A 15,830-nucleotide genomic window follows, 5' to 3' on the forward strand; every position below is an offset into this window, starting at 1 on the left:
GCAGCTCAGCCTCAGAGCGGCGCGGACTCCCGTTACTATGGCGACCCTCCCGGACCTCCCATCTCCCCCCTCCCCCACTCCCCACTTCCTAATCCCTCCCCTTCCTCCATCACCCCAGTCCCCCCTCCCCCTCCCTCTCTACCCCACTCCCCACTCCCTCCTCCACCCGCCCAGGCTCTGTACCCCCACTCCCCACTTTGCACGCCCTCCCTACCCCCAGCCCCCCATTGCTTACCTCCCACCAGCTTCTCTTTGCCCCCACCCCACAGCCCAGGACCAGCATTCTCTCCCCCTCGAGGCCTGGCAGCTGGACAGAGCCTGCACACCCTTGGGCTCCAGCGTGGCTGTTCCATGAACCTGACAGGGAGCGGCCTGGGGGCTGTCTACCCAGACCAGACCTTGCCGGCCCTCCATTTCCCCTCCAGACTGCAGCTCTGGAGCCCAGCTCAGCCTCGTCCGTCAAGTGCCCTCAGTGTTCTGTGACTAGTGGCCGTACCATCAAGCTCAGTTTCCTCTCTGTACCTTCATGGGGATCACAGTACCTCCCTTACAGGGCCCCTGTGAGCACCGCCCGAGCATATGAACCCGTGAAATATGGTGCACAGGGTGTGGCCGCGGCCATGGTTGACAGTCGATGCTCAAGAAATACCAGCCGCTGTTGGTAAGTCTCAACCTGCACATCCATAGAATGGGTATATGAGGGATGATGGTTGTAGAGACTCAATGACAGATGGGAACAGTTTGACCCACTGCCTGGCACATTCTAAAGACTGAATTCTCAGTAAAGACCCTGGTCTGGGCCCTGCTGACCACCGGGGATGTGGGGATGGGGAGGAGGTGGGAGGAACGGCTGTGCCCTGTCTTGCTGGCAGTGGCCTCGAGGCCTCATCAGGGTCCAAGTAACTCATGCCCCACCCCACTCGGGGGCACTTCTGTGTCGGCTGAATAATGGCCCCCAAAGACAGCCCCAAACCCCGAACGCTTTGCACGTGACCTCAGATGGCAAAAGAGACTCTGCAGTGATGAAGACAAAGATCTTGAGATGGGAGAGGAATCGCTTATCTGGAGGGCCCAATGTCATCACAAGTGTCGTCTAAGACAGAGGCAGCCGGAGATGTGACAAAGAGGAGAAGGAGATGTGACAACAGAAGCCAGAAGCAGCAGTGACCGAGGAAGGGGCCACAGGCTGAGGAACGCAGGCAGCCCCTGGCATCTGAAAAGAAAACGACACGGATTCTCCCCTGGAGCCTCCAGAAAGAACCAGCTCTGCTCAGAGAAATGGATTCTGGACTCCTGACCTCCAGAACAGTAAGAGAAAGAATCTGTGTTGTTTTCAGCCACTAGGTTAGTGGTGACTTGTTACGGCAGCCGCAGGCAACATACACACCCTCCCCGTGCCTCCCCTCCTCATCTGTAAAATGGGCTGATTTAGTACTTCCCTTGCTGAGCCCTTATGAGGCTGAAATGAATTGGTAGGTGCAAAGAGCCTAGAAGAGTAAATGCTACTGTTTTTAATCATTGCTGTGCAAAAACTATCTGCCAAACCCTGAAGAGGACAGCACTCTTGCCCTCAAGAAACTCTCCACCCCGAGCAAGAAAGACTCATAAAAAATAGCGATCACCCAGAATTCCATGGGACAGTAAGCGTCCAGGCACCCGGCTGAGGGAGTAAAGGCCTGATTTGACCCGAGGAGCTCCGGGAGGGCACCCTGGAGGAGCCCACTGTTTTTTGTTTTTTGTTTTTTAATTTTTTAATGTTTATTTGTTTTTGAGAGAGACAGAGCGCAAGTTGGGGAGGAGCAGAGAGAGGGGGAGACACAGAATCGGAAGCAGGCTCCAGGCTCCGAGCTGACAGCACAGAGCCCGACGCGGGACTCGAACCCACGAACCTTGACATCATGACCTGAGCTGAAGTCGGACGCTTAACCAGCTGAGCCCCCCAGGCGCCCGGACCCTGGAGGAACCCACTCTCGAGTTGAGCCTGCAAGGGTGTGGAGGGAGCCCCCGGACAGAGCAAAAAGAGAAAGGTGCAGAGAGAATAGTAGGTGGGGACGCTGGGAGGAGGAACTGATGGGGCTGGGAAGGACACGGAAAGGCCAAGCCAGGCTTGGGGTGGGTTGCGGGGTGGAGGGAGGCAAGCCCGGGAGGAACACACTGGAAGGGAACAACTGTCTGGGCCACCGTAAGGAGGGCAGATGTTGGGGGGTTAAAACTGAAGGCAAGAGACCGGTTCCAGAGGCTGTCATCGGGGGACAACCAGAGGCTGAAACTGTCAGGATTTCACGACCACCGGGACCAGGGGGTGAGCAGAGGGAGGAGGGTGACAGTTTCTCCACTGAGGGGAGTGGCTGGGGGTGGGGAGCAGTTCCTGAAAAGCATGACAGTTCCAACTGGTGCTATAACGGAGCACTTACTACACCCCGGGGCAGGAGCAGAGCCCTTGATCCACCTTATCTCCGGCTCAGCCCCCACAGCGCTGAGGGTGAGGGAGCCCCGAACAGCAGAACAGGGGAGGCGGCGGGGGGGGGGGCGGGGGGGGGGGGGGGCGCCGGAGGTGGAGAGGGGGTCATGGAGTTGCTTTTATAAACACAAGATGAAAAATTGTTTGGGGACTGCTTTTGTAATACTTTTCTATTATTAAAAAAGAAAGAAAGAAAGAAGGAAAATATATGTTTTCTTAGTGGCCAACTGCTTTTATTTTCACCACTGGCAATCACAAAAAATTCTGTAGGGCCCAAAAGTATGGCAAGTCCCACCCCTCGATTTAAGAGAGACCCGTGAACTACATGTCCCTTGGGCCTGTGCGTATGTAATAAAAGCTTAAAGACCAGCAAGGGGACGGTGGGGGTGGGGGTGGGAGTCTGCCATCAGGAGCAAGGCTCCATTGGCAAAGTTTTATTTCTTGAGCTGACAAGAATGGATTCAGGGGCGATCGCTGAATTACTGTCTTATCTTCTTGAATATTTGAAACCTTTTTAAATTTTTTTATTACTTTATTTATGTTTGATAGACAAAGAGAGACAGAGCACGAGCAGGGGAAGGGCAGAGTGAGAGGGAGACACGGAATCCGAAGGAGGCTCCAGGCCCCGAGCTGTCAGCACAGAGCCAGACGCGGGGCTCGAACCCACAAACCGCGAGATCATGACCTGAGCCGAAGTCGGACGCTTAACCGACTGAGTCGCTCAGGCGCCCTTTGAAATATTTTACAATGAAAAATGGCGAGCAAATGGTATTCTCCAGCTCTCCACTGAAGCTGGCCTGAGGTACGGAGTCATAGTCAATTACAGGATTGCTGTTCTAGCCAGCCTCAGTCCCTTTCATCACATCCTGCTTCTGTTTGCGTACCCCCAGAGACAGGAAGTTACCCTCTCCCTCCAGGTGGCGCGGGGTCCTCTTTGAACAGCTCTAACTGTGGGAAAGTTCTTCCTCATAGAGCCAACATCCTGCTCCAGATCCTCCTGCCCACTGGAACCACACAATCTGTATACAAGGCCAGGGCAACCCTTCGGCTCTTTGGAGATAGTGGCCCTGCTCTCATTCTCACGTTCCTAATTATTCTTCTCCAGGCAAAGCAGCTTCGGTTCTCTCTGAGACAAGCAACAGAAGATCAGCTCACACTAATTTATGCAAACGGGTGGATTTATTGGTTTGTGAAACTGCAAGCCCAGGAGTTTCTGAGCTTCAGGCATAGCTGGATCCAGGTGCCCAGGTGGTATCTCTGGGTGTATCTGCAGACAGCTTCTCTCCATATTGGCTTTATTCCCAGGCCCACAGCCAACTGGCTTAACAACTCCTGGAGGGCCTGGCAAAGCTCAATGCTTCCAGCAAAACTCCCAGAGGGCTTGGGTCCTGTGGCCTTTCCTGAACCAGTTACGGTGGCCAGGCAAACAGGGCATTTTGGTTGGCTAAATCTGAGTCATACGACCACCTCTGCATCCCAGAAGTAGATGGGTTATTACCACCAAAAGACAAGGTTCTGGAAAGAGACCCATAATGGCTGAGACAAGATGGAATTTTATCCCCCCCCCCCCTCCTATAATTCTCGATGCAACTGTTCCTGGGCTGACCCAGCTAATCCAGGTGATGGGGGTCCCCAGCAGCTGAGCGTTTGTTATCTGCATTGGAAGTAAAAACTGTTAAAACGTGACCAGATTTGCCACTGTCCTGACGGCTTACAAACTTAGCCCCCACCCCTGCTGTTTAGCACCACGTCTCCCCCGGCCCCTGCCGTGGGCATCTTTTCCATCAGTTTCACTTACACAAGTTGATGGTGAAGGAAATCTTCAAATCTTAACCAAAGCTGTAGAATCTCACAAAGTTGGTGAGAAGGATATTGGAGAACTCCTGGGGGCTCGTGCCCCGTGGCTGACAAATCGAGGCTCCATCTATCTGGCTGGGTCAGCCCCATCTCAACAAGGAAAACCCCGCACATGAAGTGTTTCAGAACAGGATGGAACTCAGCGGATGGAATTCAGTGGCCCGAAGAATGCCCGGACTAAGCCGACAGCTACAAGCACTGAGCTGACCAATTCTGGGAATGTTCTCTCCCCTCTCTGGGCCTCTGGTTTCTCATCTGCAAAATGCAGACCGTGAGTCTCCACCTCACAGACCAAAATGCACAGGGCCTGGCACATAGTAAGTGCTCAGTAAATGCTGGCTATGTACTTACGAATGGGAGGCTGCTGCACATCCTAAATTCTGCCTTGAGCCCCCAGGTGCTTTGGCCCTAAGACAGGAGGCTGGCCGTGCGGTTGAGCTCCAGCAGGGCACTTACACACCCCCGAATCCCACTCTGTACTTTCTTGCTCTAGGTACTTCCCCTCCCTGGCCTCAGTTTCCTTGTGTGAACCAGGGGGCTATTTGAATGGGGGTGTCTACCCAATGAGGCTGAGGCTTGGTGAAAGGCTCGCTTTGTATTCTGTTGAGTGAGCAAATGATAAATAAGGCTATTCGCTCAGGATGCTCGATCCAATCTTGAGAAAGATCCTTCCCCTTTTCCTATCCTCCAGCCCACAAGGGTCTTTCTCCCTCCCCTAGGTAGAGGTCTTTGTCTCCTTTCAACCTGTGACAAAACTAAGGGTAGCCCAAGGCCAAGGCCACACAGAGGCAGAACTAGGTCTTAAGACCCCTGGGAAGAGGGAGGGTATCCAAATTCAAATGCATCTGGGGATTTAAAAGAGAACAAGAAGTAAAATTTATATTCCTTAAAGGTATCTCAAGGGTGACTGGGTGGCTCAGTCAGTTGAGCATCTGACTCTTGATTTCAGCGCAGGTCATGATCTCATGATTCGTGGGTTCGAGCCCCACATCGGGCTCTGCACTGACCATGACAGAGCCTACTTGGGATTCTCTCTCTCTGCCCCTCCCCTGCTCTTGCTCTCTCTTTCTCTCAACATAAATAAATAAACTTAAAAAGAAAAAACAAAACAGGTATTTCAACTCACCAAGAACTTAGATTCCTTAAAGGTACTCAACTCCAGATTTTCAAACACTCTGCTCTCCTCTCCAGTCCAAACAAACCCAGCACCCTGGATTCCACATTCAAGCTGCAAGTTTGAGACTTGTACCAACAGCGTCTTTACTGGGAGTCTGTTGAACGGTGGCCCCCTCCCTCCTGGCCCTCTTACCGCATCTGGCTAAGGATGACGAAGCAGTTCTCAGCAGAAATCTCTCGGGCACTGGCTTTGCTGACAGTGACCCCTGTTCAGTTCCCTGCTCTCTTCTGAGAAGCCCCATGCCCTCCCCTGACTAAAACACACTGGGGAAAATCACTCTTCAGATCTCAGCTCACAGGTCACCTCCTTCAGGAAGCCTTTCGGGAATTCCTTGACAGGCAACGGGTGAATAAACTCATGTGCTGGATGACCTTGGACAAGTGACTTCACCTCTCTGAGCCTTGATGATTTTCTTATCTGTAAAAGGAGTTATGATGAGGGAGAATTCAGAGAATGCATGGAGTGTGAGGCTAAACAATGACTCACAAAGATATTCATGTCTTAATCCCTGGGCCCCGTGGATGTTCTCTTATATGGAAAAAAAAAATCGGGGGGAGGGGGTGGGGGTGATGTCCTTGCAGGTGTGATTAAATTAAGGGTCTGGAATATACAGGTGTCCCTAATGTAATCACAAAGTTCCTTAGAAGAGGAGGCAGGAAGGTCAAGGGAGGAAGTAGGAGGCAGGACAACAGAAGCTATTGTTTTCTTGCCTTTTCTAGCTTCTGGAGGTCGCCACGCCATCACAAGCCATGAAATGCAGGTGGTCTCCAGAAGCTAGAAAAGACAGGGAACAGATTCTTCCCTAGAGTCTCCAGAAAGAGCCAGCCCTCCCAACACCTTGACTTTAGCCGTGGGAAGCTGATTTCAGACTCTTCGGACCTCTAGAACGGTAAAGAGTAGATGCGTGTTGTTTTAAGCCAGTGAAATTGTGGTCATTTGTCACAGCAGCTGCAGGAAATAATACATACGGAAGGCAGCGGGTGCACGTAGGTGCTCGACAATGGCAGTTGTGAGTATTTGGACCCCACGCAATCTCCTTCCCGCAGCGAGGCCGCCTCCTCCAGCTCCCACTGAGGTTCCTGGCGTCAGGCCTGCCCCTGGGCTCTCCCAAAAGCAGGTTAAGGCACGGAGGGCAGGAGAGTGGACCATGGTGGGGGTTAAAAAGCCCCTGAACGGATGAAAGCAGCCATTCCCACTCAGCTAGTATTTGACCTCTGGGCTTAATGCTTCACCCACCTTACTTAATTCAATCCTCTCAACAACCCCAGGAAGCAGGTACTGCTGTGACCCCCATTTTACAGATGAGGAAACCGAGACTCAGCAAGTCAAGTGGTCTGCCCAAAGCTGGCACAAAAGAGCCAGATTTAGAAACCAGGTTGGTCTCCCCCCAGCTCCCCCCAGAACGTGTGCTTAGAACTAGCTTAAAACGGTGCAGGGGTGCCTGGGTGGCTCAGTCGGTTAAGCAGCCGACTTCAGCTCAGGTCATGATCTCGCGGTCCGTGAGTTTGAGCCCCGCGTCGGGCTCTGTGCTGACAGCTCAGAGCCTGGAGCCTGTTTCGGATTCTGTGTCTCCCTCTCTCTGACCCTCCCCTGTTCATGCTCTGTCTCTCCCTGTCTCAAAAATAAATAAGACGTTAAAAAAATTTAAAAAAAAAAAACAAAAAAAAAAAAAAACAAAAAACGGTGCAGCTCACTTTGTGACCCAGCCCCCGCCTCGCTCTTACCATTCGCCACTCTCCGTGGGAGATAGGTGACTGAGCTTCAGTGGGAAGGGTGCAGGTCTTGGCTCTGACACGTTAGCTTGGGAACCTGGGCGGGTGATTTCACCACTCTGTGCCACATGAACAAAATGTGATGAGTGAGCCAGCCTCACAAAAGGGCTGCCAGGATCGAATGAGACAACCCATACAAAGAAGGACAGTATCTCAGGGCACCTACGTGGCTCAGTCAGTTGGTGAAGCAGCTGACTCTTGATCTCGGCTCAGGTCACGATCTCATAGTTCGTGAGTCTCAGCCCCGCATCTGGCTCTGCACTGATGGTGTGGAGCCTGCTTGGGATTCTGTCTTTCCTTCTCTCTGACCCTCACCTGCTTGTGCTCTCTCTCTTTCTCTCTCTCAAAATAAATACATAAGCCTTAAAAAAGAAAGAAAAAGAAAGAAAGAAAGAAAGAAGAAAGAAAGAGAAAGAAAGAAAAAGAAAGAGAAAGAAAGAGAAAGAAAGAAAAAGAAAGAGAAAGAAAAGGAAAGAAAGAAAAAAAGAAAGAGAAAGAAAAAGAGAGAAAGAAAAAGAAAGAGAAAGAAAGAAAGAAAGAAAGAAAGAAAGAAAGAGAAAGAAAGAAAAAAGAAAGAAAGAAAGAAAGAAAGAAAGAAAGACAGACAGACAGTATCTGGCACAGAGTAAGGGCACTGTACCTACTACAGCCTATTTTACCAATGAGGAAGCTGAGGTTAGATAGGGGACCTCACTAGCCCCGGGTCACCTGGGAGCTCTGATGCTCTGCCCTCCCCTCCATAGGACCAACAGACCCCAGAGGCTGGGGGGGCTGGTGGGGAGGCTCCCAGAGCAGGTGTCTGTGGGTTTCTGCCTGAGCCCTGGTGAGTCAAAGCGTTAGAGCAGCAATTGTCTATAAGTTCACAGGCTCATTCACTCACTCGTTTATTCAACATTCCTCTGCTTAAAATCTGCCAACGGCTTCCTTCCCGCGGCACCAGAATCGCATCCAAATTCCTCACCAGGCCCTCTGTAGCCTTGAAGACCGAGGTCTTCCGTTATGGTTCTGCCTTCAGTGTGCCCACCACCTATCTCCTGGCCCTTTACACATCGAGCTGTCTCCTGCCTCAGGGCCTTTGTACTTGATCTTCCCTCTGCTGGGAATGGTCTTCCCCTGGCTCTACTCATGGCAGGCTGCCTTCCTGTTTTTCAGTTCTGTGCTCAGGCCTCCTTCTCTCACTTCCAGCTAAGTAGCCCCTCTCTGTCACTTCACCTGCTAATTTGCTTCCTAGGACTCATTACTCCCTGAAATTATCTTCTTTACGTATGTAAGCATTTGTTTGTTGTCTGTCTGTCCCCCACAGGAGGTTAGCTCCCTGACAGCTTGGGACCATTTGTCTCTGTTGATTCCCCAGCACCCAGCAAGGTGCCGGGAACCCAGTAAGTGGAGAAATTTATGTCCGACCTGTTGAGTTTAGACGTCAAAAATGTTTCCCACCCTGTAAAGAGGAGGTCACGGTGACGGCTGATGGTGGGGCGAGGGTGGGAGCCTGGCCTAGGAACCAGGCCAGAGACTGGAAGCATCTGAGGGCAAGGTGCCAGTCCAAATCCGCCCGAGGTTCCAGCCCTCACCCAGCCCCCAGTCCCACGGCGTCCCCAGGACCCAGGCGGGGCGTGCGAGTCCGGGAGGGCTCCACCTGGATCCCACGCAAGGCGCCCTCCCCCCAAAGCCGGCGGGCAGGCGGTGGGGGGGGGGGGGGGGGTGACGCGCAGTGGGGCGCGCGGACCGCCAGGGGGTGCTGTCGGGGCGCGCACGGCCCACCTGGCGCCCGGGGCCTCGAGCGAGCGCAGCCAGGCCGCCCGGGAACTTTTTTCCTCCCGCTCTCGCTCTCCTTCTCCCCCCGCGCGTCGCCCGCCCGCCCGCCCGCTCGCTCTTCCTGTGCGGAGGGGATCGCATTTCCCCGCGGCACCCGCGGACACCAGGCAGGCCCGGCCGGGTGCGCGGCCAGGGCCCGCTCCCCGCGCCGCCCGCTCCCCGCGCCCCCGGGCGCCGCCCCCGCCGCGGCTGGGCTCGGAGAGTCGAGGCGGAGAGCGAGGCGGCGGCGAGGGCGAGAGGCGAGCCGAGCAGGCCGCCCTGCCCGCCGCCCGAGCGCCGGCGCGAGGAGGGGGCGCCGCGGCCCACCCTCCTTCCTGCCTGGCCGCCGGCCGGCCGGGCCGCCGCGCCCTGACCCCCATGGCCGCCCGGGCCTGCGGGCCGCGAAGTCGCAGCGCGAGACCCAGGACCCCCGAGTGAGCGCGGGCGCCGAGGTGAGCACGGAGCGCTGGGGCGCGGGGGCTGCGGGGGGCGCTGCCGGGGTGGGGGCGGCGCGAGGCGGCGGGAGCCGAGGCAGGGTGAGGAACGGAGGCGGGCTCGGGGGCCGAGCGCGCCGCGGGCCGCGACGTGGGGGTCCGCGGGGTCACCGCTTTGTGTGGTGTGGGGGTGCGCGAGGTCACCGGAGGGCCGCCCCGGGGGCGGTGCGTGGCGTGGGGGCGCGAGCGGCGAGGGGCGCGTGTGGCCCGGGGCTGTGTGTGCGCCGGGGCGCGGAGTGTTGCCGCGCGGGGCGTGGGGACGCGGGGGGACACTCGCCCGGCGCCGGGGCGGGAGGGGAGCTTTGTGAGTGCGCCCGGGGTGGGGGGCGGGGAGCCGACTTGAGCGTGTGGGACTCGGGGCCTGGCGTGCGGCACGGCGTGGGAGGCAGGGCGCCGGGGGCGGTGAGGGCCGTGCGTGGGGGAGATGGGGCGCGCCGGGGGTCCCCGCGGTGCCCCCACGCGGGCATCGGCGCCCGGGCCTGTGCGCAGGCCCCGCGACCGGGCAGGAAACGGCCCTAAGGCCCGGGGAGCTCCGGCGCGGCCAGGCCCCGGGCTCACGGGCCCTTCGGGGGTGACGTCACGGTCGGGGGCACCGGACGCGTGAGCCCCGGGCCCCCGGACAGCGGCGCGGCGAGCCGGCCGGGTCCCCGGCCCCCCGCGCCCTAGGAGGCAGGGGCCCGGGGAGGAGACGTGGAGGCCGGGCGCCGGGCGGCGTCGCCGAGTGCGGAGGGGGCGAGGGGGTGTCAGGGCGCGGGGGTGACATTTGGAGCCTTGGTCGCGCCGGGGGCCTCGGAGGAGGGGCGGAGGGGAAGCGAAACATCAGTCAGGCCCGAGGCCGCTGCGGCCCCAGCTTCCTGGGGCGCCCGTTTTCCCAGCGAGCCCGTTTCCCTTCTGGGGGTTCTGAGTCCACGCCGAGGGCCGGAGTGCCGGCCGGAGCTGTGCCCTCTTGGAAGCCCTCGATCGGGGGCGGAGGGGGCGGGGAGCGCTGGGGTTTCGGCTCCGGACGGACAAAACCGAGCGTAACAATGCGCTATTGGGGGGGCTGGGGGAGGGGAGGCAGCGCGCCTGAATGGCGGACCCGGGCCCCGAGCTGCCCCGCTCGTAGCTCTCCCTCCCGCAGCGCCTTTCCCGTGGTTTCGGCAGGCTCGGATCCCAGGACCCACGCGGGACCCGCACGGTTCCCTCCCACGCAGAGTGCCGCACCTCCACCCCCCTCCTGCTTTTATTTCTCCAACGCAGCGGTGTGTTGACGATTCAAGGGCATTACATCTGGTTGCAATCCAGTTTTCATGCCGCTGCCGGGCTGTTAAAACCTCGCGCTGACGTCAGAGCAGGGGAATTACTTCTTTTTTATTTTATCTTTTTTTAGTTGTCTGCTGCCCTGGGAGGGGAGGCGGGGGTGGGTTAGGCGAGCTGCGAAGTGGGGGCGCCAGCGCCCTGGGAGCCCCAGGCCGGGGGCTCTGCTTCCCTTCCCCCACCCCATTCTCCATAAAGACCTCTCTCTGCCCAGGTCGGGCTCACCCAGGGTGGGGGCAGCCCTCGCTGCAGACTCAGTGGAGGCCCCTCCCGATTGACCACACAGCTGTGTTTCCAGAGGCTTCCCTGGGATGTGGCTCTGGGGATGTGGAAGCTGGAAAAGAATCTTGTTTCCCACCCCGCCCGTTTGACGGCCCAGGGTGTACATGGGACCCCAGGAGCATCCTTAGGAGCTCTGGGTGCCACAGAGGAGTGAACACAGACCTTCTGGTCTCTGGGAGGCTCATTCCCAGAAATCTGGCCAAGCCTCTCACAGGCAAAAGCCTTGGAGGGAAGCAGTCTTATCAAGAGATGATCCAGGCCCAGAAGCCAACTCTGGAGTGGGCTAAATAGGGCTTTTCCAAGAACCAGGGGCCCCTCTGGCTTCTTCCCAGAGTTGGAACTCACCCACTCAGACCTGACCAAGAGGCTCTTGCAGGTGCCCCCTCCCCCATTCCTTTCAGACGGCCCCCCCCCCCAAGTCTCTACCCATGGTTTTCAAACTCTTGCCAGTAGGAAGAAGTACATGTTAGGTCACAATTCTGTTCACCCCACTATCTAAAACTGAAACAAAAGTTGAGTGAAATAACTCTATCCTCTACTTTGCTGAGCGGATACTTTCTGTTCTAGCCTATTTGAAAAAAAAATTTTTTTTAAATGCCGGTTGCAGCCCACTAAATTGATTTCACAATCCACGAATGGGTCATACCCAGACTTAGAAGAAAACAGTCCAACAAAATGAATCTGGCTTCTGTTCATTCCACACACATAAACTGAGGCCCTGACAAGTTCTCCCTTTTTAAATTACTCGACTAACACGTGGATTCATGCTTACTGTGAAAAATGCAAATAACCCAGAAGTATATAGAATAAATATACTCCACAACGCCCCCCCCCCCAGGTAACCTTAGTTAAGAGTTTGAATGTATCCTTATAGATGATTTGCTACTCGCATACATATACATGTATCATATATATCAGTATATAGCTTTCTTTTACCCCCAATGAAAATGTATCTCAGGCTCTTACTGTTTCGCTTCCTTTTTCCTTTCCATTTGTCTTTGGAAAGTCACAGGGCGAGGTGCTCCGGGGCCAGGCTTTGGATTGACTCCTGGTTCCCCCCAACCCCCCCCCCCCCCACACACACACTAAATGAGTCATTTACCTCTCTGTGTCTCAGTGTCCTATCTTTTGTTACTTATTTCGAGAGAGAGCATGAGTAGGGGAGGGGCGGAGAGAGAGAGGGAGAGAGAGAAAGAGAGAGAATCCCAAGAAGGCTCTGTGCTGTAAGCGTGGAACCTGATGCAGGGCTTGAACTCACTAAGCACGAAATCATGACCTGAGCCGAAGTCAAGAGTTAGACGCTTAACCAACGGAGCCACCCAGGCGCCCCTGTCTTGTTGCTTGTGATAGCCACCTGTGGTTGTGCCCCCTCCCACCTTTTAATGTGTGGGTCACAGGGAGGGACAAGGTGAAGCCATGCGCAGTGCGGGCAGTGTTTCTGTGGGAAAGGTGCCTAAGCTCACCGGCCCCAAGGGAACAGGTGTTTTCTAAGGACCCAGCATTTCTGAGGCCCTGTACACCTGCCTCCAAAAAGGTCACAGCCCGGTGGGTGACTGAGACCCAGATAATACCCAAGGGAACCAGCATTGTCATGGGAGCTCGAGCCAGGTTTCAAGCAGGAAGCGGGTCCCCCGGTGAAGGCACCCTGTAGGCGTTACGGGGATAATAAGGGCAAGAGTGTGGGGCAGCATCTTGGGTAAGACTTGCCCCCGTGAAGAAGAGCGGAGGGAGCCACTGCAGAATTTCTTTCCCAGATGGGTGGGACAGAGAAGTTGGGCTTTAGGATTCAGTCTTGACCAGAGTTGGGAGCTTTATGGAGGCAGGGGCTTCAAGCGTAGGTAAGTAAGAAGAGGGGCGTTCCTGGCAGAGGGAACACACAAGCAAGTGTTTGGAGGCTGGAACGGACGTGGCCTGTGTACCGCGGCCAAGAGGGGTGGAACTAGCTCAGAACGAATGGTGGCCAAAGAGGTTGTGCTGGGCCTCACTGGCCTCCCTGCCTCCACCCTGCCCCTCCCAGCGGGGTCCACACTACCAGAGTGATCTTTCTCAACCTCAGCAGATAACTTCCAAGGGCTCCTGCTGGACTGAATACAGGTCCGGTCCGTGGTCCTTCCCACCCTGTAGGGGCCCTTCCTGGTGTGTCCCTCCCTCCCCCCGCCTGCTCTGCCCTATTCAAGCCCCTTCCTCTCCCTCCAGCCACAGCACAGCCTTCTTCCCAGGACTCAGCCACGGACATCCCTGCCTCCGTGCATTTCCCTGGCCGCTGCTTCTACCTAGGATGCCTTTCACCTTCCTCCCTGCCTCCCAAGACCAAAACAGACGTCCTGTCTCCTCCTCCTCTGACCTGTGAGGCAGACTGAGTCATCTCCCTTTGTCTATACCCGTGGCATAGTGTTTATCATGGAATTATCGGTAATTCTGTCAGTGTCTGTCCTCCCCACCAGGCTGGAGCATCTAGGCCTGAGAGCACACCTCCCTCCTCTCCCAGCCCCAGTGCCAAGGGCGAGGCCTGGAACACGGGGAGACGCTTGGAAATGCTTCCTGGCAGGAAGGGCTAGGTGCGGTGGGCCGGGTGAGAGCCTGACGCTGTTTCTGTGGGCCCCTGAGATCCTTGGCAGGTGCTCAGGGCCCTAGTCAGAGGATTCTGTTCTGTCAGACTTCTGAGTGACAGGCAGGGCCAGAGAGGGGCCCAGCACCCCCAGGCTGCCCCCTGAGGGGGCTGAGGAGAAACTGGCTCATCCTGTTTCCCCGGGGGATCAAGGAGACTACGGTTTGAGGCAGGGCTGTGCCCTGTGCCGGGGTGGGTCACTGGGGATCTGAGACTGGAATGTGATGGGGGGCGGGGTGGGGGGGATGCCAGGGGCTGGAGGCAAAGACTGGGGCTCCACTGGCAAAGGAGAGATTTTGTTCTGCTGGTTCTTCAACTCTGAGTGAATAGTGTGTGTGGGACAGAGGGAGGGAGGGAGGGAGGGAGACAGGGATGAAGGTGAGGCAGGAGAAGAGAGAAGGCAGGGGAGAGAGAGAAAGACGCGGAGGGAGGGGGGGAAGGAGATGCTCCTGAGGCTAAATTGTATGCTCAGGATCAGCAAAGGAAGTACCCAGGAGTTCTAGGCCTCTGACACTGAACCTTGCTCCCTTCCTTCCATCCTTCCTTCCTTCCTTCCATCCTTCCTTCCTTCCTTCCTTCCTTCCTTCCTTCCTTCCTTCCTTCCTTCTCTCAGCAGACATCCCCTCGGGTTTTTGGCCTCAGCCCCATGCTCAAACTGGGCCCCAGAGAAGAACCACCTGTGGTCTGGCCTTCCGGGCCTTCCAAGTCCAAGAGCCAGGTGGACCCTGAACATCCAGCTTCTATATAAAGTGGTCAGGCTCAGGTCAACAGGCGCCCGGGGTGCCACGGAGGGGCACGAGCGAGTCCTGGGAGGGGAAACAGATGCAGCCGGCCAGGGACCGGGCGCTGGCAGCCATCGGGGAGGAGCTGTGGGGACATGTCCCCTCTTCCCTCAGGCCTCCGTTTCAGCTGTAAACTGGGAGAAGGTCAGCTGCTTTCAGACTGATGGTGCGTGAGCCCAAGTCAGCAACTCTGCATGAAGAAAGTAGGGGACCGAGTGGAGGGGGCAGACAGAACAGGGACGGCGGGGGGGGGCTCACTCAGAGCGTGGGCAGGCCCGGGGCTGGGGGTCCAGAGGCAGGACCTGCAGACCGGAGCAGAGCTGGGGCCCCCTTTCCTCGAGCCCCCTCCTTGGAGACTGTGCACAGGACAGCGTGGTGGGGGAACAGCAGAAGCGCTGGTCGAGAACCAGGAAAAGGTTTCGTTCCAGCTGCTGCTTCAGGCCCGGCACCTCCCTCCCCCGTCAAAGATGCGAGCGTTAATTTCTGCAAACTTTAAACGTGCTGCCGGTGTTAGGGTGTCTTAGGATCTGGGACGCAAGGAAGGGTCTGAACCTGGGGCCATAAACACAGGCTTTGGGGTTCGGCCCGTCTGGGCCAAATCTGGGTACTGACTGCCCTCTCTAGGCTCCGTACCCCCACCTTTATGATGGGCATAATCAAAAATAATAATAACGGGGCGTAATCACAGGCCCCTCCTGATTGCGCGCAGAAAAGACGGCAGGTCCGTGCCGGGTTGCCTCTAAACCTTCCCCGCCGCGACACTGGCCAAAACAAAGTTTCTTTTCCAGCCCGGTGGAGGAGGTGGATTGCGGGCGGGGGTCTTTGTTACACAGCGGGGCAGGTGAGAATTCTACGAGCTTTCTGGCCAGAGCTTCTGTTTCCAGAGAGGCTCTGTCCCAGCGCTGTGGGTGGGCTCTGAGAAAGCATCCGGCAACTTGTGACTTCGGCGGCGGCGGCAGTGGGTGTGGCCGTGTGACCACAGACTCACTCGTTTGTTCGTGCACTCATTCACAAATCGCACATTGAGACCCTGTTGCACACCAGCGTGCTGGGAGCACGGCCACAAGTGTGATGCCTCTCTCCTACGGCCTCGCCGACAGACGAGCGCTTGTATTTGGAGCTCAGCGGCCGCAGTTCCCATCCCCAGCTCCGCCACTGACTGACTGGCACAAGTTACTTATTTTCTTTGCTCGTGTGCCTCATCCGTAAGATAGAGAAGATGGCAGCACCTACCTCATAGAATTGTTGGAAGGATTAGTGAGTTAACGCAGGTAACATGCAGCACTGCCTGGTACCTAGAAGGTGCT

General features: G+C 56.6%; 1 protein-coding gene across 1 annotated transcript in view; it reads left to right on the forward strand.

The window, feature by feature from the left end:
• The first annotated feature begins 620 nt into the window (after nucleotides 1-620).
• The window catches only part of LOC128774269 (collagen alpha-2(I) chain-like), a 69,150-nt gene continuing 53,940 nt past the window's right edge, over nucleotides 621-15,830 (forward strand). Inside the window, exons 1-2 of the mRNA XM_053893039.1 lie at nucleotides 621-661; nucleotides 9,000-9,513. Coding sequence (XP_053749014.1) covers nucleotides 621-661; nucleotides 9,000-9,513 — 555 coding nt within the window. The remainder of the gene's footprint in view (nucleotides 662-8,999; nucleotides 9,514-15,830) is intronic.

The sequence above is a fragment of the Panthera pardus genome, unplaced genomic scaffold (genome assembly GCF_024362965.1).
Source record: "Panthera pardus isolate Hobbes unplaced genomic scaffold, ASM2436296v1 HiC_scaffold_3, whole genome shotgun sequence".
Taxonomy (NCBI): Eukaryota; Metazoa; Chordata; class Mammalia; order Carnivora; family Felidae; genus Panthera; species Panthera pardus.